The sequence below is a fragment of the Artemia franciscana genome, chromosome 2, assembly GCF_032884065.1.
Source record: "Artemia franciscana chromosome 2, ASM3288406v1, whole genome shotgun sequence".
Lineage (NCBI taxonomy): Eukaryota > Metazoa > Arthropoda > Branchiopoda > Anostraca > Artemiidae > Artemia > Artemia franciscana.
In genome coordinates, this window is record NC_088864.1 from 67020088 (window position 1) to 67046255 (window position 26168).

The 26168-nt window shown below is 34.5% G+C and overlaps 1 protein-coding gene across 4 annotated transcripts; it reads left to right on the plus strand.

The window, feature by feature from the left end:
- Positions 1–25923, plus strand: LOC136043989 (uncharacterized). 4 transcript variants are annotated; one of them, XR_010621769.1, is made up of 6 exons: positions 1–177; positions 2457–2643; positions 6277–6334; positions 19314–19385; positions 21483–21755; positions 25682–25923. XR_010621769.1 is itself a non-coding variant. In XM_065729077.1 (4 exons), the coding sequence occupies exons 1-4, from the start codon at positions 140–142 to the stop codon at positions 8828–8830; spliced, it is 354 nt and encodes a 117-aa protein (XP_065585149.1). In that variant the 5' UTR covers positions 1–139; the 3' UTR covers positions 8831–8944. The 4 variants fall into 4 exon arrangements, 1 of the variants encoding a protein (XP_065585149.1); XR_010621768.1 differs by having other exon boundaries at positions 19314–21755; XR_010621770.1 differs by lacking the exon at positions 21483–21755.
- Positions 25924–26168: the final 245 nt, after the last annotated feature.

Sequence of the window (26168 nt, forward strand, 5' to 3'; positions counted from 1 at the left end):
TTTTATTCATTGCTTCTTTTCTGGCTGAAATATCCATTGGGCTTCAGGCTGTATATTTCGAGCGCGAGACTCTCGGAGAGGAGCATGCCTTACTCGTGGTGTACTTTAGTTTCTTGCTCTCTTGTTTACAACTGCTCATATGGTTTTCTTGACAGGAAATGACCGGAAATTGTCTGCGTAAGTTTAATCTCCAATTTATTCTGAAGCGTTATAGCCTATTTGATTCATTACTATTATTCCTTCTTTTTATTTGCGAGCATTAGGGACTTCGCCTGATTCTTAATTCATTCATTTCCAAAATGGCAAATGATCTTGCTGAATATCTCATCATCAAGCATGTGTGATTGCATGGAACCGATGATCCAGCAAAATCCGAAGAGGGCTCTCTAGAATTGAAATTAGGAGCTCTTTGGTATCCAAAAAGTTTGCACTGTGGTAAATTCGCTCCTCGTTTCATTTGGAGGTGTAAAACTGTAATTGTCGACTAAAGATGGTTAGTTACTATCTATTGAAAATTCTGAGATAACCAATCAATATAAAAAGATCTATGAAGAATCTATGTAGTTCACTTAGCCAATTTCATATAGCTCTTGGTAAAACGTTGTGAGTATGAAGTGACTTGGGCAATAGTAGCTAGAACGGAAAATATCGGATCTTTTTAGCAACTAATAGAGAAATATAATTGGATTTTTATGCCTATTCCAAATATATACAATGCATTAAGTTCAATGTTACACATCAACAGCTACGCTTCGATTAAAATGTTTCTGATTTTTGTAAAAGAGGGGAAACCCCTTAAAAGTATCAATAAATGTTAATGAAAATCACACCGTTAGATTCAGCTTGTCAAACTAAACTTTGTAGGGAACTTTCAAGTTCCTACAGTCAAAAATAATAAATTTTATAATTTTCTTTTCTCGCAAAGAAATGTGTCCTGGCAATAAAAGGACTCTTTTATGCTTTTAAGTCGATTTACTGTTTCATAACTGTCGATTGATAACAACTTTTTCTGTTTTGGTGCAAAATCATAGTTTAGCTCCCCAAAAAAGCATACTTTCCCATTTCGTACTCTTATGGTCACTTATAAAAAAAGTACTACAACTTTTAATTCCAACTAGTTTGTCCCGGCATTCTAGGACCATTGTTTCTATACGCTCACCCCTGGGAAAAACAACCCTGCCTCCGAAATTATTCCGCAGTTTTTTTTTTTTTTTTTTTTTTTTTTTTTTTTTTTTTTTTTTTTTCTTTTTTTTTTTGCAAAATCGTTGTTAAAAAGGAGTATCCGAAATTTTTCAAAAACTGCGTGTGGTGTGAAGTTGAAACCATTAGCATTTAATGAGCTATTCTTGGGAAGGCTCATTTGTTTGAATCCTGACTATGCATTCTTGATTGAAAAGTACAGTTCAATCTTGATAAACATAGTGAAAAGTCTTACTAAGTAGAATTTAATGAGCTATTCTGGGGAAGGCTCATTTCTGGTTAAACGAGTTTTTTTGCTTCTGGAAGGAAATGGTTAAACGCGTTCGGATAGGGGGGGGGGGGGGTATCTCCACTTATAAAAACATTTAGATAACCCCTCTTAATTCAAAGTAAACTAGTGAAAAACATGTATGTCGATGATTCTTTTTTTTTTTACTAAATAAATCGAACACTCCCTCGAAACGGTGAAAATTGAAGAAAACTATCACCACAAATTATATTAAATTTTATACTGTATTTATACATTATGTATTATTTCAGATTTTTTAATTGAGTCGAGGGAGCTTGGGGGCCCCTAATATTTGGTAGTCATGATGTGTGTCGAGCTTTCCATTTGGGTATAAACTCGTATCAGCTACTTTAACCCTCGGGCTCGAAGTCTTGATCATTCAATTGTTACGTGCTTTAGAAGTATGCATAGGTAGCTCCATGTTTAGGTACCTGTTGATGGTGTTTTTTTTTCTAAGAGTTTGATTCCTGTGCGAAAAGGGATTAGGTAATGTGCACATAATATCTTCTATACATAATAAATATCTTCTACACATAATAATAATAATGTCCTTGAGGTGCAGCCGCATACGGTCACTAGTTGCATTTATCGGGGACTTCATGTTTTAGTATTGAATTATGCTCATGTTGTGTTAAACTTAAGCTGCTCTTTGCCTCCGATTGAGGAAAATTTTAACATCTTAAGTGCTAATTAAGTCGTGGCACTGTTTGGGTATTTTCATGGAGACAGCCCTTTTGTTTCATGGGTATGTTCCGGATATAACATGGGCACGAAATAGCAGGTCATTATCTTCTTATTTTTTCAAATTTGCCCCTTATAGGTGAATTCATTGAAACTTATAAGTTAAGACAATTGAAGTTTGTAGATTTTTACTGTTGGTTTGTTATTATTTATTTATAAAAAAAAAATGTTTCGTTCGTAATCAAAGATAAATGAAAAGTATTTTCTTTACTTTTTCTTTTTTCAGGCACGTTTGTCATTTCCATACCCTAACTTTTTTCTGCATTTTACTTGCTATGGTTTACTGTTGCGGACAGAAATTGTACGGGGAGGGAAGTATTACCTTCAAACGACAAATTGCATATTGGATTGGACGTTTAATTGTCATGGCCCTCAGTTTCAACATCTTTTCGGTTATGGCCCACCTACAAATGGTAATTACATTAATTAATTTGTCTGTAAGGTTACTCTAGAATTTCTTTTTTTTAAGACGAGTAGAACTAAAGCTCAAAAATAATTTGAGTTCATAAAGTTGAAGGTTTTCCGACTAGTAGACTTTTTTATCTTGCTAAAAATCTCTTGGGAACAAAAGATTGTGTCACATAATTGTCAGGGACCTGAAAGTTTGGATTCATTTGTTTATTCTTTGTTTGGTAAAAAATATAACACAGATGCGGAAAGACAGACTTGAAAGCTACAGATCTCTGTCAAGATTTTTGCAGAGCGAATCGGGCTCGCAATTCAGGGTGAATTTAAGCCCAAAAAGGGGATAAGGTTAAGTTGTGATATTTTAGGAAGAGTTTTTCTCCTGTTTTCCCAAAAAATTTCCCTGTTGTAGTGCTGTCAAGAAATTCTATTTTTATTCATATTCTCCTGATGGGCTCTTTTCAAACTGCAATATATCCTGAGTGATATCTTAAATAGAGCAACCAACAATTCAGTACATTAATGCATAACTTGCAGCCTATGAAGGTCATGATTACAGCCCAACTATCATGATTGATACGTTTTGTAAAAGAAAAGATGCCTAGCTTGAAACGCAAATCTTTTAAAAACTAAACAAGTTTATAACTTAAAGAACTATATAGTCTCTCTTTGATAAACCAGGCAAAAATTTAATACCTCTTAAAAGTATCTGGAAACAATAGCGGAAATCCCGCTTATGGAATATCAAATTGGGATTTTTCTCATCTTTATCTTCAAAAACTCTCGATTTTAACGTTTGAGTGATTCTATGAAAAGTACACAGAAAGACACGAAACTCTTCTTTAAGCAAAAATAAGCGTGCACTATCAAATTATTTCTAAAATTGGCATTGCACATCAATGGATGAAGTGGCATACAAGGGTGTCCTGAGCCTCTTTTCAGAGTTCACCACGGGGGTGAACTAAGTGGACTTTTGCGAATTGTTACCTGGTTTCTGCCGATTATTCTGCACAAACTAGCAATTTTACAAAACTTCTTCCAAAATTTTCCCTTAGGTGAAATCTTACTGAGACCAAAACATTGGGAAGGGGGTTGTGCCCTCAACTCCCCTCTGGACGTCCCGAGGCATAATATTAACACCTAGGTTTTCTATAAATAAAACTGTTGACCCTCTCCCGGTTTCTTTATGATTATTCACTCTATTAAAAATACTTCCCACTCAATCTGTAAAAACGCCTGTAAATTGTTGAAATCCTGGTAAAGCGTCCGTATTTCCGTTTGTTTTATAAGCAACTTTTATTCAAATTTTAAATAAGTACAAATTATTCAAAACAAAGCTATACGACTTACTGGTGGATGCATAGAAAAAAAAAAAACACATGACATTGAGGGGTGTTATAACAAACTTTGAGTGCGTAATGTTTGGCAACTTCAAGACTACCAAGCAGGAATGTTGTCGTACTAGAGTTGGAATTGTATCAGTCCTGACTTATTTCTTGGTTTTTACGAAGTAAATAAATCACTTCATAGTTATAGTACTCGCAATGCTGATAATATAGTCACTGGATACAGAAGTGGAACTAGTGCAGGTTTCTATTTCAGATACTTAGGTCCTAAGGTTTGGAATCCTCTTAAAGAGAGCGTTCGGGTTGTTTATTTAAGAGAAAAATTAAAATTTTCTTTTGGGTCTTGGTTAATAAATGTTTTGTCTTTTTTCATTTTTGCATATTCTTGTTTTAATGATTAGAAATTGGTCATATTTTAATTGTCTTTTTTCTTTTCTTTTCTTTCTTTTTTTGTTCGTTTGTTAAGTCTTTGTTAGTCTTTGTTCAGATTCTAATGATGAAAAAGTTGCTAACCAGTTAAATGGTCATTTGGCCAGAATAATCCAATCTTTGCCGCCTCTTAATGTAAACAAAACGACCCAAGAGTATCAGAAAATACCACATGATGACATACCTTTACCTACTATTTCTGAGGGTCAAGTTTTTAGTAAAATAAAGAAACTTAAACGAACTAGTATAACTCCCATTGATATTCCGATTGAATTTATAAAAGCATTTCCTGACAAATTGACTAAGCCACTAACGCAAATTTTTAATTGCATTTCAACTTCTTCAGTTTACCCACAGATATGGAAAACGATGTATGTTACTCCAATCCCTAAAAAAGATACTGGACTTAATTTCGACGGCGTAAGACCAATCACTTTGACCCCCCCTGTTCAGAAAAATGTACGAAAGCTTTGTAGCAAATTGGCTAAAAGCTGAAGTTAAACCCCTCCTTGATCCTCGTCAGTACTGTAACAGAAAGAATACATCAACATACCATTATCTAGTCAGTCTTTTACATTTTATTTAAGCTTGTTGATGAGCCTGGTAAATGGCTAAACTTAATAACAATTGATTTTAAAAAGGGTTTCGATCTGATTGATCATAACATTTTAATTTCTAAGCTTTTAATTGATTTTAGAGTGAACCCTGCTGTTGTGAAAATCATTCAGAGTTTTTTAATAAATAGGTCCAAATTTTAAAATATAAGAAGTCTTTCTCTGAACCTGAGCCAGTTTTTGTGGTGTACCTCAAGGTACCATTCTGGGTCCTATTCTGTTTCTAGTTATGATTAATAATATTGCTAATGATTGTGAAGTCCGTTAGAAATATGTTGATGACCTTACCCTTGGAGAAATCTGTGAAGCAAATTAATGTAGCAAAGTCCAAATTTTAATTGATAATGTGAAGACTAAAGCTTCCGATTCAAATATGACAGTAAATGACAGTAAATCTTCTATTTTAACTATTTCATTTTTAAATTCTTCTGAACCTAATTTCTGACCAACTATCTCTGATTCTTTTAACGTTAGTAGATTAAACTCTTGGGAGTTATTATAACCAGTGATTTAAAATGGGAAGCAAACACAACTAGTCTAGTAAAAAGGGGTAATGCTGGGCTGCAGATGCTCAAGCTTATATCGAAACATAGTGCCCCTCTAGATCACCTCCTCCGAATATTTACATCTTGTATTCGCCCAATTCTGGAATATGCGGCTCCTATATGGCATTTTGGACTGACGGCTGAGCAAAGCACCACGCTCGAAAGAGTTCAGAAAAGAGCTCTAATGATAGTTTCGAAGCAGGCAGAAATGTTGTATGATGAGCTGCTGACAAAGTTTAAAATACAAACTCTGGAAAAAGAAGAGAGAAACTCTGCGCGGATTTCGCAAGAAAATCTTTGATCCACCCAATCCACAAAACCCTTTTCCCCCCTCAATCCACAACAAAACGACTCCCGTGCAGGGTGACAGTGCCTGTTGACAAACATCAGCCGGTACACTGTGCCCACCAGTGGTTACCGAAGAGTTTTAATACCCAGCTTTGTAAAAATGTATAACGAAAGTCAGGAGGATTGATGTGTTTTTTTTTCTTTGTTTTGTTTTTTATTTTGCATCGCTTTTTAATGTGACTATACCATAAGAAATTTGGCAGTGCCATGAAAATTTTGGTGAAAATAAAATCTTATCTATCTATCTATCTATCCATATATGTAGTTGCCCAGTATAAAGTGCTTAATTTGTAAAATCTACAAGTTCGACTCTAGCCATTTTGGTTGATAGTGTTTAAATTTGCAATCTCAACTTTTAGGTGAATGAAGAACCTTTCACAAATCAATTATCGTATTCCCCGAATTATCGTATGGATGGTAAGTTGTTATGAAAGTAATTATATTTTTAAATACTAGATATTTCTAAATATTTTTAATACATATATATTAAATATAGTATTGAAAATCTATGCAAATTTTATTTTCTCTCATTAAGTAATTTAATATAAGTATCCCCATGCATAAAAATCTTCCTCAGTTTTTCTACAGAAGTTTGACAAGTGTGACAACGTCATTGCATTGCTAAGGTATATAAAAATGACGTGACTAACAAATCGTTTTCTCTAAATTAAGGACCTTAACGAATTTTCGCAAACTTTTGACAATAACTAAAGCGTAATATAAATTTTTGATGTAAAATCAAAGGTCATATCTGACGTCTCTAACCGTTTTCGATGGAGTATATCTTTGGCCATTTTCGATTTATATTTCTCCCATAACTCTGTAGGAGCTGAAGGAGAGGACGTTGTTAATATGATTCCAAACATTGCATGAATTTGACTTGAAGTTGACGCACGCGTCATTGATACAGTTATCCCAGTGTTGGTCATTCTCCAATAAATTCAGAGCTTGGCATGCACTACGGTAAGTGTCATGTATAGTACCGTTTACAGTTCTCAAATACTCAAAGGACGTCGGACCGGGTACATTCACCAAAAGCAGGCGGAGAAAGAAGCATTTATGTTGATTGGGGTGAATAGTGTAGAGTCTTCCTATCGCGGTATCTTTGAAGATGGTAGGTTGGCCGTCGACTGAATTGCCCTGTTTTCGACGTTCAAATGATTTCTTTTTATCATTCCATGTGTAATACGAAGGTACTTCAGTATGCAGCAGTTTTTTTTGCAAAAAAATCATCTTGACATAACGAAAAGAAAGCAGTTAACGTTGTGTCTGGTGGATTCAGGGCTCTATGTTGCACGTTAGATTCCAAAAAATAAACACGTTGTACATTCTGTAAATGTACCGCTAAGTGAACAACAACTGGACTTCGTTCATGTATCGGAAATGAAAGAATTCGCCAAACAGCTTCATTACTGCTTATGTATCTTCCAGCCTGATATTGTACGATTTCATCGATATCACTGATTTCGGACTGCAAGCCAAAAACTGCCATGTCGCTGCCTTTGTTGACGTATTTACATATGTATTTGATTGCCTTTACGGAGTTACCGTATTCAACGTTTATGTGTGCATTAAATGTTTTTAATAATAAAGGTGAATATGGAACAACCTACTTGTTATCTACTTCGATGGTGGTACTGTTATGCTTTTTTATCATTGCTGTTTTACCGCCATCTTCAGTAGATCTTCTTCTATATTGTGGGTAACCATCATTGCCAGTAATTGTGTTGGGTACTAAGAGTCGAGGATATTGCTCTGTGCACCTTCCTTTGGCCATGCATGGTGATTTTTCATTCAGTGCACCGCAAGGTCCATGTATCATATTTTCGTGGAAAACATGTTGCAATTGGGAAACGATAGTCCTTTCAACGTCGAGAGAAATTTCGCAACGTGTATTCAATTCAGAATTGCTATCACTGATGAAGTACAGTTGTAAAAATTTATGATTCTCACCTGAGAATGGGAGAAGGGACCCTGCTCTATGATAAATTTGCCCTTTTATTTAGAAAGTAAGCATACATTGATCTTGATTTTCGATTTGGGCACCAAACGACGTCATTTGGAAACATGAGTTATATTTTCTGATCTGTGATAAAAAAAAACGCTTAGATTCTGACGTAGTTCCAGTAAGCAAAGTCTTCAATGGCTTTTAGTTTTTTAGCTTTTTTAGTTTTTTTCTTTTTTTCTTTTTTTTTAGTTTTTTGATTTTTTTAGTCTTTTTTTAGTTTTCTTTTTTTAGTTTTTTTTTCTCTTTTGTTTTTTTGTTTTTTTTTAGATTTTTGATGTTTTTTCAGTTTTTCTGTTATTTTAGTTTTTCTTTTTCTTCTTTATTTTTTAGTTTTTTTCTCCTTTCTTGTTTTTTTTTGTTTTTTTGTTTCTTTTTTTACACAGTTCTCCTATGTTAGATCATGCTTCTTGATTAGAACCTGAACGGCGGAGGCGAGGCTGCTCGCATTAAGCTTTTCCAAGTGAACACAGCCGAATGGCTCTTCACACACGTTCCCGTTAAGATGAACGAATCTGATAATAAGGTTCAGTTGTTCTTTCCAATATCTTTAGTTTCATCAGCTAAGAGTGACCAGTATTTCGTAATTTATTTTTCCTGTCGTCTCTAAGACAATCGGCAATTATTTTGATGCTCTGGACCAGTGTTGGTCCCATATCGCTTTCTCACTGAATCTTTCCCATCTGAAAAGAAATCTAGGATTTCAAGAAAGTTTCCAAGGCTCTTGAAGGCTCCTCTTCGTCTTGTCCTCTGAATGCTAATCCCTGATTGATAAAAAATTTACCACCTTAACCAATGTTGTAACTTGTGCATATTTTTTCAACCGTTTCTTTTCAGGCTTTGTCAACAGCCAATACTATGGAAGTCCCTGTCCCTGCTCCAATCGATTTACATGTGATCCACCTTGACGTTCGATTTGTTTTATCCAAGTCCAGTTGTTCTAGTTTTAATAAATGTTCATGTTTTGGACCCTGGTTTCAATTAAATCTTTTCCTCCTGTGACAGTGTAGCCATGATTACTGGGAATTGAAAAATGCATACAGCAAAAACAAAAGACAGTGTCTTTCAGTATAGAGTATTCGATCCCTTTTCTTGAGTATGCTTTCTCTTAGAAACGTTGACCGTCAGTAACAGGGTAGTTTGGCAGTTTGGGCTGAAAAGGGGAATCAGTTTTGCACAATGAAAGGTTCACTTCTGGCGATAAACTTAGTAGCCAAGGCATAGTATCTGTTTTCGTCATGACCGTTGTCACGCTTGGGGATGGGTCGTCCTTAAAAAAATAAAGCAATATAATCAAATAAATGTGAGCGCCTTTTATTTTCTTTGTGAAGTAACACTACTACTTTCGTAATTTTTTTTCCTGTGATCAGCAATCTATAGCTTAGAAACAGTAATAGATCATAACATATATATTGTGTAGGCAAAAGTCTTGTAAAACGGCGAAAAAAGTTCCTTGGGAACTGCGTAAAACTTCCTGTAATTTTTCAGGAAAAAAAAGAAATGCTCTTTTCCTTCCATACTAAAAAATATTCAATTGTGACAAAATGAAACTGTCCTCGCTCCGGAACCAAACTTCTTTGGGTTCATGTAATGTTGGGTTCATGTAAAAGTTTAAGTATCTCTTTGAGAACTTGGGATGAAAATCCTTGTCTCCCTTAGATTTCCAAGAAATTTTAACTTTGCGAATTTGCTATATTTTGTCTAAGCCAAGTGCTGTCGCTTCGAAGGTAAAATTTATAGAGCCCAAATGACAATAAATAATTATAAAACATTGCTATCTCTTTTATAACTCTACATTTTGATATATAATATCAGAGTTCCTGATTTCAAAATATTCTGTTTTTTTTTATTTTAACTTTAGCATAAATAGAATTTTTTCTGGGCAGAAAGTATTTTTTCTGGGCTTGTTAGCATTTTTATAGCGTAAGTAGAAGAAGCTTTATTAGCCCAATGAAAACTAAGCAAGACAAAATGAACTTTGTTATATGCCAAATTGCTTTGCTTAGTTAGAAATAATAATTTTTCAATTTGCTATGTCGTATCAGTTTTCTCTGTCTTACTAGACCTAACCTTTTTTTAGACATGCATATTTTTTCAGTGTTAATAGAGTTCAGTTGTTCATCTTCTAAGGACTGGAATTTACAGTAGTTTCTTGAAATAGAAATATTTTCAGGAATGTTTTCTATTTCGGTATTTTGATGTTACAAATTTGCTACATTTTGTAAAAGAAAAGATGCCTAGCTTGAAACGCAAACCTATTTAAAGCTAAACAAGTTTACAACTTAAAGAACTATATAGTCTCTCTTCGATAAACCAGGCAAAACTTTAATACCTCTTAAAACTATCTGGAAACAATAGCGGAAGTCCCGCTTATGGAATATCAAATTGGGATTTTTCTTATCTTTATCTTCAAAAACTCTCGATTTTAACGTTTGTAGTATTTCACCACGGGGGTGAAATACGTGGACTTTTCCGAATTGTTACCTGGTTTCTGCCGATTATTCTGCACAAACTAGCTATTTTACAAAACTTCTTCCAAAATTTTCCCTTAGGTGAAATCTTACTGAGACCAAAACATTGGGAAGGGGGTTGTGCCCTCAACTCCCCTCGGGACGTCCCGAGGCATAATATTAACACCTAGGTTTTCTATAAATAAAACTGTTAACCGTCTCCCGGTTTCTTTATGATTATCCACTCTATTAAAAATACTTCCCACTCAATCTGTAAAAACGCCTGAAAATTGTTGAAATCCTCGTAAAGCGTCCGTATTTCCGTTGGTTTTATAAGCAACTTTTATTCAAATTTTAAACGAGTACAAATTCTCCAAAACAAAGCTATACGAATTACTGGTGGATGCATAGAAAAAAAAAACTAATGCCATTGAGGGGTGTTATATTAAACTTTAAGTGCGTAATGTTTGGCAACTTCAAGACTACCAAGCGGTAATGTTGTCGTACTAGAGTCAAGATTCAAGCGGATTTGTCATACTCCGCTTTTGTTATATATATATATATATATATATATATATATATATATATATATATATATATATATATATATATATATATATATATATATATATATATATATATATGTACTACTACTACTAATACTAATACTATTACTAATAACTCACTGCAGCACCAACTCGCCTGAGGCCAACACAGCTACGCACGCTCCTCCTCCAACCTAGTCTGTCTAAAGCCTCCCTCTTTACACCCTCCCAGGAAGTTTCCATTTCCTTTAAATCTTTATTTATGACATCCTCCCAACCCAGACAAGGACGACATGCTTTCCGTGTAGCCCCAGACGGTTGGCCAAAAAGGACAATCTTCGGTAATCTGTCATCCTTCATCCATAGAACGTGGCCTAGCCATCTCAACCTTTCTTTCATTATAGCCCCAGAAAGCGGGATTGAACCACACTTTTCGTACAACCTACTGTTTGAAATACGGTCAGTCAGCCGCGTACCCAGAACAATCCGTAGGTAATTTCTCTGGAAAACATCTAGTAAATTTTCATCTGCTTATCGGAGAGCCCATGCTTCAGAGACATATTTGACCACTGTCATCACTGTAACTTCCAATATTCTAATCTTGGTTTGTAGACTTATCTTTCTATTCTTCCAAACTTTTTTTACTGTGAAAAAACACCCCGAGCCTTAGCTATTCTACTTTTAACATCTTCACTGCTCCCACCATCTTTACTAATAATACTAACAAGGTAACTGAAGCTCCCAACCTGATCAATCTTTTCGTTACCTAAATAATCTACTTAATTAATCTAGTCTATTCAATGTATTTAGTTTTTTTATGTAGTTTTATTTTATTTATATGTTCTTTTCTTCTCCTTTTTGGTCTTCTCTCTGTGTGACCAAGTGATTTTTTTTTTTTTTTTTTTTGAGAGAGAGAGAGAGAGAAAGATGGGTTTATTGATATAAATAACAAAACAAGCAAATGGCCCGAAGCAAAGTTTGAAACAGTTGTGAAATAGCATTCATTCCGTGAACACCTATCTGTATGCTCAAAATTATCAGTGAGAAAAACCGGTTTCTTGATATAGTCTAACTTGCATAATCGGATTAGTATATCTGGATTGGAGTTCATTATATATTTTGGTCGTCAATTCGGAGCATCTTCAAGGCATTCTTTGTAAGAAAGGGTTTAAATAGCCCCCTTATAAACATCATTTAGTGTCAGAGGATAATAACTTATTGGAAATTTTGCATTGAATTGAAATATCTTGACTGGACATGAATTTGACTTTGAACGAGTAAGAGCATAATACGGGTACCTACATAAAAAGTGTGATGAAATGAATTATAGTGTTCAAGATTAGTAAGTTCCCTATGTTTCGTCATTTGCATGGCAAGGTGAGGTAGGGAAAAGGAACTGAATGAAGAAGGGAAAATAGAAAAGGATCAATAGCTTGTATATGCCCCTGAATTGAGAGTTGTGATTATGGATGTGTTTTTGATGTAATCAAACTTGGTTGTTTTGGTCTATGGTTTCTGATGCGATTAAACTTGGTTTTCTCGGCCTATAGTTTCTGAGTTCCTGGATTGATCTTTGTGCTAATAGCGGTGCTAGCCGTGCCCTTGATTGGGGACTAATGCATTGAATGTAGGCACTCGCATGGATAATAATCTGACACTTTTTTTCCGGCAAGATTGTTTCGTATATTTTTATATAAATACGGGGAAAAGAAAGAAACAGAAAAGAACTGAAAATGCATCAAGTGATGATGGTCCATCAAACCGCTCCATGTTTTATATTTCGGATGCATCAAGTGGTCTAAATTCAGTGTTTTCGAAAGCTAATGATGAGTTATCTTTAAAATCTTTGGCTGATAATTTCACTCCGATGTTAGAAATTGTAAAAGATATTTAGAAGGTTTTGGAAGATAATAAGAAGGTTTTGGAGTCAATTGACGGTAGATTAAAAACTTTGGAATGCCGTATTTCAACAGTGGAATCTGGACATACAAATTTAAACACAAAAGTTAATCGTGTTGAAGCTGAAGTTACTTGTGTGAAAAACGAAATTGATGAACTCAAGAAACATCTCTGTGTTGCCTCGGAAGAGGCTCATTTCTTCAGAGATTCTACATCTAATTTATCCAACCGCCTAATGTCCCTTGAATATAGATCTAATGACAGCAACCTCCGTGTGAGAGCCAAAATGAAGCTAAAGTCATTTTTGAAAAAATTTGTGAGGACGGTCTGCAGATGTCTGAAGTACCGGAGTTCTCTATTGTGATGGTAAAGAAGGAGAAATTTTTTTTTTAAAGTGAATGTTCGGTCAACTGATGCTAAGGTAGATATATGAAAAAGAGGTAAAAGGCTGAAAGGCAAGTCAGTAGCTAATCACATTAACATTCATTTGAGTGATGATGCACCTATTTCTATTCCTGTTGCTAGAAAAAAGTTATTTGCAATGAAAGATAAATTGACTGCACTGGGTATATCGTCTTGGGTTTCAAATTCCGTTTCGCCAGTTATTCGTATCGAAAGAGCAAATGGAGTGAAAGCCTATTATCAATGTGATCAATTAATTCCCGAAATAAGCCAACCAATGTGTTTAGGAGGTGTTCCACGGTGAAATTATAATTATGTAGTATGTCCATGTAAATGTTTTTTTTTGTTCCTTTCCCCTTTGCTAATGTTTTTTCTTTTAAGTGTATGTTTGTAAATGTTGTTTTTGTTGTCAAGATTAATTTATGTCAAAATGAAAAGTAAATAATTTCCCTTTTTTCCCTTTTGGTGTGAGTGTGTGGTGCGTTTGTGAGCGTATATTGTGTAGGTATCCGGTAAATAAATATTGAGAATTATGTTAGTTTGCAATTCATTCCTTTCTTGGCCAATATTGGAGAGGAAAAGTACTGCTTGTATTTTTTTCTGTTTGTATATTTTCTTAATCTATTTTCTTTTAATTCACTTATTGCTTGTGTCAAGGATAGTTATTTCAGTCATGTTATTGTTGGTTATATTTATTTCCGTTTTTTGAAGGAAGTTACTAAAGGCTCTCACTTGACCAGTACCGTTTAAATGATTTTGAATATGGTTGTAGATTTTGGTAGATTGCGTCCACTTGAGAATAGTCTGCTTAATTTGGATAATTTGGAATTAGTAGATGAAAGTAGAGGGATTGATGATTTTGTTGTAGAGCAACGTAAAATGGCAGTACGCTATAATAGCCCGATTGATATTTCTGAATCGATGCCTAATGACTCTCTTACAGTTTTCCATTTGAATTGTCGGGGACTGCAAAGCAGTGTAACATATTTAAATGAACTATGCATGTTTTCTGGAATGCAAATATTAGCTCTAACTGAAACTTGGTTACCGAATCATAATTCTAGTTTATTAGAAATAGGTAATTATCGATTTTGCCTTAAGAATATGGAGACTCGTCAGCATAGTGGACTGGGTGCTTACATTAGAAAAGACTTCCTAGTCAAACAGTTCGTGGTAACGAACTGTAGTAAGGAGCGACCCGGCTCAATAGTAAGCGAAACTCTAAAAAACGGAATTTTGATGCTAAAATATGCATCAAAAGAATCGGATTTTCATGCTGATTTTAAATATATAAGTTTCATCAAATTTAATCTTTGTCATCAAAAGTTACGAGCCTGAGAAAATTTGCCTTATTTTGGAAAGTAGGGAGAAACACCCACTAAAAGTAATAGAATCTTAACGAAAATCATACCATCGCATTCGGCGTATCAGAGAACCCTTTAGCAAAAATTTCAAGCTCCTATCTACAAAAATGTGGAATTTGGTATTTTTTGCCAGAAGACAAATCACGGGTGCGTGTTTATTTGTTTTTTTGTTTGTTTTTTTTTCCAGGGGTCATCGTATCGACCAAGTGGTCCTAGAATTTCGCAAGAGGGCTCATTCTAACGGAAATGAAAAGTTTTAGTGCCCTTTTTAAGTGACCAAAAAAATTGGAGGGCACCTAGGCTCCCTCCCACGCTCATTTTTTCTCCAAAGTCAATGGATCAAAATTTTGAGATAGCCATTTTGTTCCGCATAGTCAAAAACCATAATAACTATGTCTTTGGGAATGACTTACTCCCCCACAGTCCCTGGGGGAGGGGCTGCAAGTTACAAACTTCGACCAGTGTTTACATATAATAATGGTTATTGGGAAGTGTACAGACGTTTTCAGGGGGATTTTTTTGGTTTTGGGGGTAGGGTTGAGGGGAGAGGGCTATGTGGGAGGATCTCTCCTTTGAGAATTATGTCATGGGGGAACAGAAATTCAATGAAAAGGGCGCAGGATTTTCTAAAATTACTATAAAAAAAAAACAATGAAAAAATGAACATGGAAAAGTCTTTTCAATTGAAAATAAGGAGTAGCATTGAAACCTAAAACGAATAGAGATTATTACACATATGAGGGGTTCTAAAAATACTTTAGTATAAAGAGCGAGGTATTTAAAAGGAGATAAATACCTCGCTCTTTATGCTATAGTATTTTTAGTAATTTCAACTATTTATTCTACGGCGGTCATTCTTAAAGAATTGGGACAAAACTTACGATTTAGTGTAAAGAGCGAGGTATTAACGAGGGTACAAACCCCCTCATATACATAATAAAAATTTTAGAATATAAAAAGTTTGTTACGTAAGTTAATTCTTAAGTTACGTATATTTCTTACTAATAAAAACATTCATTAAAAATTTAAATTTATAGTTGCCTTTTTATGTAACCGAAAAATTGCAGGGCAACTAGGCCTCCTTCCCCACCCCTTATTTCTCAAAATCGTCTGATCAAAACTAAGAGAAAGCCATTTAGCCGAAAAAGGAATTAATATGCAAATTTCATTTTAATAATTTATGTGTGGAGAGCCAAAATCAAGCATGCATTAATTCAAAAAGTTCAGAAATTACATAAAAAAACTAGTTTTTTTAACTGAAAGTAAGGAGCGACATTAAAACTTAAAACGAACAGAAATTACTCCGTATATGAAATGGGTTATCCCCTCCGCAATCCTTCGCTCTTTACGCTAAAATTTGACTCTTTGCCACAATTCTGCTTTTTAAAACAATTAAAATCTTTAGCGTAAAGAGCGAGGAATTGCGGAGGGGACAACCCATTTCATATACGGAGTAATTTCTGTTCGTTTTAAGTTTTAATGTCGCTCCTTACTTTCAGTTAAAAAACTAGTTTTTTTTATGTAATTATAGAAAGAGATGATTTAAGGGTTAATAGAGAAATTGTATTTGAGAGTTTGGTATTAGAGGCTAGTAAGAAATCCAAGGTGTTTTATTTGTTTGCTGTTTATAGAGCTCCGTCGAGTAATATTTATGAATTTTTTATGTTACTAGAAAAACAGTTGGACATGATTAGGAGTAGAAACTTACCTATATTTGTGTGGTGATTTCAATATTGACCTAATGAATTTGTTTATTATTCCAGAAGTTAGCCAGTTTTTAAATATTATGCTGAGTTATGGGTTGAAGCCTTCGATTACTGTCCCAACTAGGGTTACTATGAATTCAGCATCGTTGATTGATAATATTTTTTCTAATGTCAGTTACCATAATGCAAGTGTGATAATAAATGAAGTATCTGACCATTTTGGGATATTTTTAAGTGTTCAAATTTTTTTTAGTAAAGGTACTAGGCCTAACTCAAATTCACAAAATAGATATAAAAAGTGATCATTGATAATAATGTGCTCATTCTTAATAAATTAATATTAGAGAAATGTAATTTTGAATTTGTAAATAGTGATGAACTAGATATTAATGCTAAGTTTCAAAATTGATATTCAATTATAAATAGTTTATTGGTTGATTGTAGTACTTGTAAAAATGTAACTCGTCGTAGAGAAACTCCAAAGAAACCTTGGATCACCCGAGCTCTCTTAAAGCCTATTATTAGAAGAAGATATTTGTTCAAAATGTGTGCGGCTAATAATAGTGTAAGCGATTAAACAGAATACTAGATTTATAGTAACCAGTTAAATACACTACTACGTAAAGCCAAAGATGATTACTATCGTAATAAATTTAGATCTTGTGAAGGTAACCCTAGAAAAACATGGCAAATTATAAAATCCGTCGTAAGTCCTGATAATGATGGTATATTTCCTGACGGTATACATAATGACAGTACAATTGCTGATAGAATGTGCCGTCATTTTGCTAATGTGGGGAAGGATTTGGTCCAAAGTATAGTTATTTCTGAGCATGAAGATAGTTTTAAGAAATATTTATCGAGTGCAAGTGATGTTTTAGCATATTTGAAGCCAATCAATGCTTCTGAGCTTTCTGAAACATTGAAAAAATTAAAAATTGGAGCTTCAGGCTCTGATTTTGTAACAGTTAAAACTTTAAAATATATTTGCCCTGTTATTTCTGGTCATTTAGTGTATTTATTTAATGAATGTTTAAGGACTGGAGTGTTTCCAAGTTGTTTTAAAATTGCAAAAGTTATTCCTGTCTATAAAGGTGGAGAAAAAAATGTACTAGGAAATTATAGGCCCATTTCTTTATTACCAGTAGTATCCAGATTGTTTGAGAAATTAATAGTTAAAAGAATGGTTGAATTTTTTGGAGAGTAAGTCATATTTTAACCCAAATCAATTTGGTTTTCGGAGGGGTTTACTGAGCATGCTGTTTTATTTTTGACAACTTTTGTGAGTGATGCATTGGATAATGGTATGAAAGTCGCTTCTGTTTTTCTTGATATTGTAAAAGCTTTTGACTGCGTTGACCATTTTACACTCATTGCCAAATTAGAAAATTACGGTTTTAGAAGACAATTTCTTGAATTACTGTCCTCGTTTTTAAAAGAAAGAACTCAATATGTACAACTAGGGGATAATGTTTCTTCAGTCAGTAGTGTTAAATTTGGAGTACCTCAAGGATCTGTTCTTGGTCCCCTGTTATTTCTAATTTTTATAAATGATTTATGTAGAGCTTTTAATATGATTTCGTATGATCTTGACATTGGATGTGACGGGGAAAAAGTAATTGTTCCCAGCTTTGCGGATGACACTCATATAACTGTGGCTGCACAAACAGGAATTCAGCTGTTGAGTCGTATTAGTTCTTGTCTGGAGTTTGTACAAAAGTGGATGAAGCTTAATAAGTTAAATTTGAATTATAGTAAATCTTGCTTTTTATTGTATGGTAGGAGCTCAAATTATTACCCTTGGATAGAAAGACTTAATATTGCTGATATGAATATTTTAAGAATAAATTGTACAAAATATCTAGGAATATTAATTGATGAATGTCTCAGTTTTAGATAACATATAGATTATATTAGTCTTAAACTCGCTAGGAATGTTGGGATTTTAAGAAAGTTGAAGTACATTTTCCCAAGAGATATTTTAAGAACACTGTATTATACCTTAATTCATCCTTATCTGCTATATTGTTGTAATGTTTGGGGTAGTACATTTCCTTCTCATCTCCATCATATTCGAGTTTTGCAGAATAAAGCGCTTCGAGTGTTATGTGGTGTAGGTTTTAAAGACTCGGTACAAAAGAGGTATATAGATTGCAAAATCTTGCCTTTGGCAGGACATATTACTTTTTATCGAAGCCTGTTTATATATAAATATTTTTAAAATTGTTTACCAATATGTTTTAAAAGTATGTTTGAATTAGGAAATAATATTCATACACATTCTACTAGACAGTCCGATATAATTCGTCGTTCGCTTGCTATTACCCGTAGATCTCAATTTTCTATTCGGCATCTAGGACCTCATGCATGGAATTGTTTATCTACAACTTTGAGAAACATGGATAATTTTCTTGAATTTCGGCGGGAATTAAAGCTATTTTGTCTTAATATTTATGGTTTTGATAGTTGAGTGGACCTCAAGTGAAGCCAAGATGTTGGTTCTGATCTAGGGGATACTGGTCAAGTGGTTTTAGTTTCTTTTTGTTTTGTCTTTTTTGAAGTGTAATTCCGTGACGATTGAATTTCAGGGTAATTGAATTTTTTTCTTTTCTTTTTTTTTCCTTTTCTTTTCTTTTTTCTTTTCTTTTCTTTTTTCTTTTCTTCTTCTTTTCGTATTGTTTTTATTTGTATGTGTATTGGGGTTGTAAGCCCAAACAAGCTTTGCTTCGGGCCATTTGCTTGTTTTGTTTTGTTTTTTATATTAATAAACCCATCTTTCTCTCTCTCTCCAAAAAAAAAGATGTCTGTAGTATACATAGAGTTGCTTTAGTGGCTTTTGTTATGTATTCTTGTCTTTTGTTATATATCTATATATGACATCAAATATGACAGATCATATATCTATATCTCCAAAAGATGTCTGGTATATATGACATTGTTTTATTGGCTTTTAAGTATGTTTATTGTATATTTGTGTCTTGAGGCATATATCTAAATCTGCTTTTTTTCTTCTTTTTTTTTATAGATTTATCATAGAGGTGAATGGTTTTGTGCTTCAAAAGAATTCAAAGAAAACTGTGCCCGTGGTGAAACAACTGTGAGTTGAGTATCCCACCCCGTTGATTTAGATACACTTGTTGTTCCCTTTTTTAGAAATTGAGCTAAAGTGCAAACATCCAGACATCCATTTTTTTCCAAACATCCAGTCAAAATTTTGAGATATCTGTTTTGTTCAGCATAGTAGAAGGGTCCATGCATCTCTAGGGATATTGAGTATGTGAGCCCCCCACCATTATATAATTGGCAAAATATTATTTCATTGTAATTTCAATTTTTATTTTCAATTGTGTAGTTACAAAAGAACATATTTTTTATGTTTGTCTAATATGATTGCTTATTTAATTTCTAATCAATTTGGGTTTCATGTATTCTTTTAAAGTTAGTTCTGGTCATTTTGAGTTTGAATTATCATAGGCATTTATTTTTTCTGGCCTCAAGTTTAATATAGCTCTTTACGTTCCCTTGAAAAACTTCTTTTTCGGTAATTTTTTTGTTAATTTTTGTTCGTTTTTCATTGCCGAAGTTTCAAGTTTTCAACATTCCCCTTTTCAACATTATTCTTTTTTCAACATTATAGTTAAAGTTTAACATTAAAGTTCAGCATCCCTCTCAAAATTCGCTGAAAGTAGTTGCCACTGTAGTTGCCAGATGTAGTAGCAGTTTTAAACAATCGTAGTTTTGAGTTGTTGCAGTTGGAAGTAGTTACTTTGCAGTAACAACCAGTCTCATTTGCAGCTGCAATTGTAGAAATAGTAAAAGTGGCCTACTTTAAGTTACCTGTACGTAAATTACTGCAAAGGCCATTTTTTGGCAACTTGGATACATAGATTTTCTTCTGATTTAGCTCGACATATCCCCCCACATTTCCCAGTATTTTGCTTCAATGCCCTTAGCCTTTTTGGGCACAATCAGGATTAAACACCCCCCCCTTCCCTAATAATAAATCCTACATGTTAAAAATAGACAGACAGCATAATTTAGGAGCTGCTTGGGCATGGCTTCTCCAGATTCTTTTAGAGAAAATCTGAAAGGGCAGAAGTTGAGAGGGGTGACTGCCCTTCGTTCATTTTTCAACATATCTTTAAATTTTCAACTTTACATCCTTAGTCGTTCCTTAGGTATTGCTGTTGTGTCCTTTCGAAAACCCTAATGCATATAGTGTATATAAATACATATAGTGGCGGCCCTCGAACCACTTTTCAACGTCCCCTTCAGCACGCCCTGACAGTTTATGTCAATACATACAGGGCTTCTTGAAACATTGCAGATCTTCCTTTTATATATATATTGGATGTACTTGTTACTTTTTGATTTAGTTTAATATACCCCAAACATTCTCGTTACTGGAATGCCATGCCTCATTGCCGTGGGACTATGAGGCATGGCATTCCTGGAACTATAGCTATCAGACCTTTTGATTAGTTCGAGCAAAATGACAATTCCAAGATTTCGTTCATTGTTTAGCTGAGGGGCCAACTAAATAGAGCAGGGACGAGGCTTAGTTAACCTAAAATCTCTCTTGAATATCTCCTCAACATACTTTGAAATATTCATTTTAATACCCTCGATTGGTCCTTAACTATTGCTGAAATCCGTCTTCATAACCAGTAAGTACAAAGATTGTTTTAATTGTGTTTGACATGCCTCTCAATATTTCCATAAGACTTCACTTTAATACCTTAAGCTGTTTTAGAGACACAAGATCAAACATGTGCTTTTCACCACTAAAAATTCTTATATGTTAACAAAGAGCAAATGATATAACTTATAGTCCCTGCCTGGAAACTGGGGGAGATATGTCTACCCTATAGGCATAGTTGTTTGAACTTGGAACAAAATTACTGCTGACTTTTTGACTGACTCAGAACGGTAATGTTATCTAAACTAGTCTTAATAGTAAAATGTAATTTTGAAGATGAATTCCATAGCATTTCGATAAATACCTCGAACCCCTAGAAATTGGCCTCGCATCAAACAAAAGTACATTATTTGGATCACCGTAGCTGATAATCCTATTCAAGAATTTTAGCCCCCTAGCTTGTTTAAGGAGAAAAATAATTGTTTGCATTTTTAGCGCTTATGTGCCCTTTTTTCTTTTCTTTTTTGACACAACATGACGAATGGCTCCTAACAGCTAAACCAAAAGACATGGAAACGGCGACAGAAAGAATCACATTGAATTATAAACGAAAATGTTGCAAAGTGAAATCTACCTTTAGAATACAAATACAATTATAATGGAATAAAGGAATGGGACAATATGTCCATTACTCTGATAAAATTAGAAAGCAAAAAAACGATAAACATTTTGTGATGTGGAATGTGAAAGTTCAAGATGAAGTAAAAGCATATGAACTACTGTCTAAAGTTGTTACTGAAAGCCTTGATCTACCAGCCCCAAGCCCAGGTAAGTTGGTGGATTTCAGGGAAAATGTGAATTTCTTGAAATTTCAGTTGCCGTCAAAGTTAATCAGGAACGAGATTTTGACGAACGCTAAGAAACTGAAAAACAAAAAAAATTGGAGGATTTGAGAAAATATTTTTGACAAACGACGCACCTAAGTCTATTCTTGACGTTTGCAAGAAATTGCTTAGTGTGAAATTTAAATTGCGTGATTTCAGAAGTGACTCTTGGCCGTCCAAAGGTCGACCCCCCCCCTGCCTAATCATCAAGTGGCAAGATGGTTCAAATAAACATAAACATATATTCAAATAAACATATATTTTTAAAGATGATACTATACCTCTATATCGTAATGAGGGCCGTCCTAACCTTAACATTTTTCATTTGAATTGTCAGGGACTGAGCTTTACATATAATGCTTTATCGGAACTATTACATAATAAGGTTTTTCATATAATTGTTCTAACTGAAACGTGGTTGAATGATCATAATTCTCAATTATTGGATATCCCAGGTTACAATCTATATGTAAGAAATCGAGAGTTTTACCAACACGGTGGTCTAGCAGCTTATATATAGGCTGAGTATCAAGTTGCAATAAGAGAAGATCTAGCAATATATAGGGAGATGGTTTGCGAGGGTTTGGTTCTGCAAGTTTCAATTAAGAAATTGAATTTTTATACTGCTGTTGTTTACTGACCTCCGCAGAGCCTTCTACGTGATTTTTCGGACCTATATGAAGAAGAGTTGATGAAACTTCCAATTAACTCGATTCCATGTTTTATAATGGGAGACTTCAATATTGACCTCATAGACCAGTCATCTGCCAGTACTGAATTTATTGATAGAAGTCTATCTAATAGGTTTCATCCTTGTATAAATATCCCTACAAGAATTATGGGAACATCGGCTAGGCTTCTGGATAATATTTCTTCTAACGTTCCTTTGAATTTTCCTAGGGTACTCATCAATGACTTATCCGACCACTATGGCGTTTCAGCTAGTTTCAGGGCTTCTGTAAAAGAGGATAAAGGCAAAAGATCAAGATGGATTCCAGTAATCCACCAAACTGCTCTGATAAAATTGAAAAATGATATCGAAAATTTTGATTGATATGAAGTACTAGGGGATATTCAGGATGTTAATTCGAGGTTTTCTTTATTTTATGAAAAATTACTGAGTTTGATTAGTCAAGTTGTTACATTGAAAACATCATCTAATAGAAAACAATCAAATAAAAAACCTTGGATGAGTCCAGTGATATTGAAACAAATAAATGTTAGAGATAAATTGTTTAATTCTCAAATAACTAATCCAACACAAGAAAATAAGGAGCTATATAATAAGAAGGGAGATAAAAAATAACCCTGAAAACTACCGGCCTATTAGTCTCATGTCAGTCATTTCTAAACTGCTCGAAAGTATTTTCAATGACGCTATTATTAACCACCTTGAAAAAAATGGCTTACTGTCAAAATTTTAACATGGTTTCAGAAGGAGTCGGTTCATTGAGACGAACCTGATCCATTCTTATGATATAGTCACTAGAATTAATTGAGGAAGGTAAAGTAGTTGATGTCCCGTTACTCGACCAAGCTAAGGCCTTCGATAAAGTTGTCCACAAATATCTTTTACATAAGGTCCATGCATATGGAGTCCATGCTGACACTGTAAAGTGGATAGGATCGCTTCTGATTGGCCGAATCCAGAAGGTCGTGGTCTACTCTGACAATGGAGGCCCCATATTTTGAGAGCCTGCACCAGTTATAAGTGGGGTACCCCAGGTAAGCATCCTTGGCCTCACCCTCTTCTCTATATATATATATAAATGATTGTGAGGATGTTCTACAAAACCTCATCACTCTCTACGCTGAGACAGCAAACTAATTGGAATTGCCGATGGAACCCTGCAAAATGACTTGAATAGTCTCTCCTTATGGGCTTCCACCTGGATGACGGAGTTCAACCCATCGAAATGCAAAGTCCTTCACATGGGTACCCACAACAATCAGATTTCATATTTTATGCTGGACAAATCTGGTACACGTATCCAAGTTGAGGCTGTTGAGAGTGAACGAGACTTAGGGGTGATCGTTGACAGGAAGTTTAAGTTCTATGAGCACATTATGCAACAAGTTGCTAATGCCAACAGAGCCCTGGGACTAATTAAACGAACCATATCGTCGCGCCATCATCTGATAATAAGAAATTTATATAATGCTCTTGTAAGACCACATTTGAAGTGTGACTGCCCCGTTACAAATTCTCGATATAAGGGAGATGTGGCAGCCCTTGAGAGCGTACAGAGAAGAGCAACTAAGCTTTGTGCCCTACACCAACAGCTGCCCTACCCTGAACGTCTACGCCGCCTGAAGATACCCACATTGGTTTGCCTGCAGCACTGAGGAGATGTCATTTTTGTCAAAAAAATGTACCATAACAACATGGCTAACTTCATTTTTACTACCTCCCTTGCCACTATGAAACGGGGCCACTCGATGAACCTGCAACAGGATCACTCCAGACGCAAAGAGAGGACGAACTTCTTCTCGGTACGTGCTGTCTCAACTTGGAACAGTCTTTCCAATGAGACTGTCACTGGTGAATCGATTAATTCTTTCAAAAATGCAGTTGATTTGGAGTGGAGTAACGCGGAAAGTACCAGTGGGGCGCCACACCCCATCACACCTACTAATTGTGTCACCTTATCAATTCAACAGCGAGATGTTCTACAGGACGATGCAGTCCACCTTATCTCGCTGTAAGTGCGATTTAATGTAATTTAAGGTATATAAAGCTTATCGAAATAAGTTGAATAAATTTACAAGAAATGAAAAAAAAATTAGAAGAAGTTTAAGTAGGTGAAAGGATGCCCTAGAAAAACCTGAGGATTAATAAAAGAAGTGATTGATTTAAAAACAAATAATGTTCCCGTAAAATTAATTAGTGCGAAGGGTTAGACTTTAATTTGGAAGATGATATACGCAATGAATTTAGAGTTATTTTTCAAATATTGTTCCAAATCTAGCAATGTCAATCGTGCCTGATACTAGTGATCCGATGTATGAATCTTTACTGAGGGACCCTATTCATGTATCTCTTCATCTTAGACTTGTAACAGTTGATGAAATTAACTTATCTGCTAGTGATCAAATCACTTCAAAAATTCTAAAGTTTATATTCCCTATTATATCTCAAGTGTAACCCCAATTAATAAGGTTGGCATTAAAACTGACCCAGAAAATTATAAACCGATAAGTATTTTACCAACACTTTAATGCGTTTTAGAGAAGTGTTTTAATACTAGAATGATGAGTTTTTTGGAGGATCATAAGTTACTGGTAGAGACACAATTTGGGCTCCATTGAAAACGAACTATAGAACAGGCAATGATTTATTCGACAACTATTATTAATGTGGCATTAGATGAAGGTTTTAAATTAGGTGCAGTATTTTTAGATCTGATAAAAGCTTTCGACATGGTGGACCATGAATTTCTTCTTTCAAAACTACAAAGTTTTTAGGGGAATAAGTGCTGCCTGTAGTGCCTGAATAAGTAGTGTACTGAATAAGTAGTAAGTAGTGAATAAGTACTGTAGTGTACTGCCTGAATAAGTGCCGTCAGTAGTGCTGCCCTGAGCCGTGAAATCAGATAGACAAAATTAATTAGTTAGATTTGACAACACTTATATGTGGCTGTTTAAGTTCCACTTAACCAATTCAAACAATCAGATTTCATTTTCACTGTCATTGGTACTTTAAAGAAGTCCTTCCATAGGCTTTGTAGTCGCTAATCCTTTAAAAACTTAGTGACTTAGTAAAACGATTATTCTAAATCATTCTTTTTTTTCGTAAATTTGAAAGAAAAGGACTTTTCTGTTAATTATTTGAGGTCTATTGTTGCTAATTACTTTTATTCTTCTCCTTAGGTCTTGAAGTACCCTTCGATAAGTGTTGGAAATCTCCTTTAAATTCTTTTCAGTGGAAAATCAATACTGGAACAACTCATTGATCCGTGACAAGTTCGAGTTTGGAGACACAGCGTCAAAACAGATGTGAGATGGTATTTCGACCAACAACGTTTGCAACCTCAGCAATTCTTTTTCCATAAGTTGTTGTTTGTTTTGTTTTTTTGTTGTTGTTTTTTTAATTGTAAGTGTCTTGGTTTTTATCCCTCTTTTCTTGCAATGTTAGATATTTGTAAGTATCTTATAAGGTTCGTAGTAAGGGAGCAATTTTAAACGAGAGGGTGGGGGAATTTTTACATTTTTGAAGCAAAACTGTTCTTGAAAAGGAATTTAATCACTCATAATGTGTGTATCATCACATTCGTGAGTTATTAAGCTTGTGCGGCTAACGGTTTTGCTCCTGTAAATTAAGGGCAATAGAAAATGGTGCGACGTTCATTATTGTTCA

Bases quoted from the DNA above. Each gene is read 5' to 3' on its own strand.
- LOC136043989 (XM_065729077.1), top strand. From the start codon at position 140: ATGGTTTTCTTGACAGGAAATGACCGGAAATTGTCTGC. The intron at 178-2,456 runs GTAAGTTTAATC...TTCTTTTTTCAG, and splicing joins AATGACCGGAAATTGTCTGC to GCACGTTTGTCATTTCCATA. The intron at 6,335-8,759 runs GTAAGTTGTTAT...GTTTCTTTTCAG, and splicing joins CCCGAATTATCGTATGGATG to GCTTTGTCAACAGCCAATAC.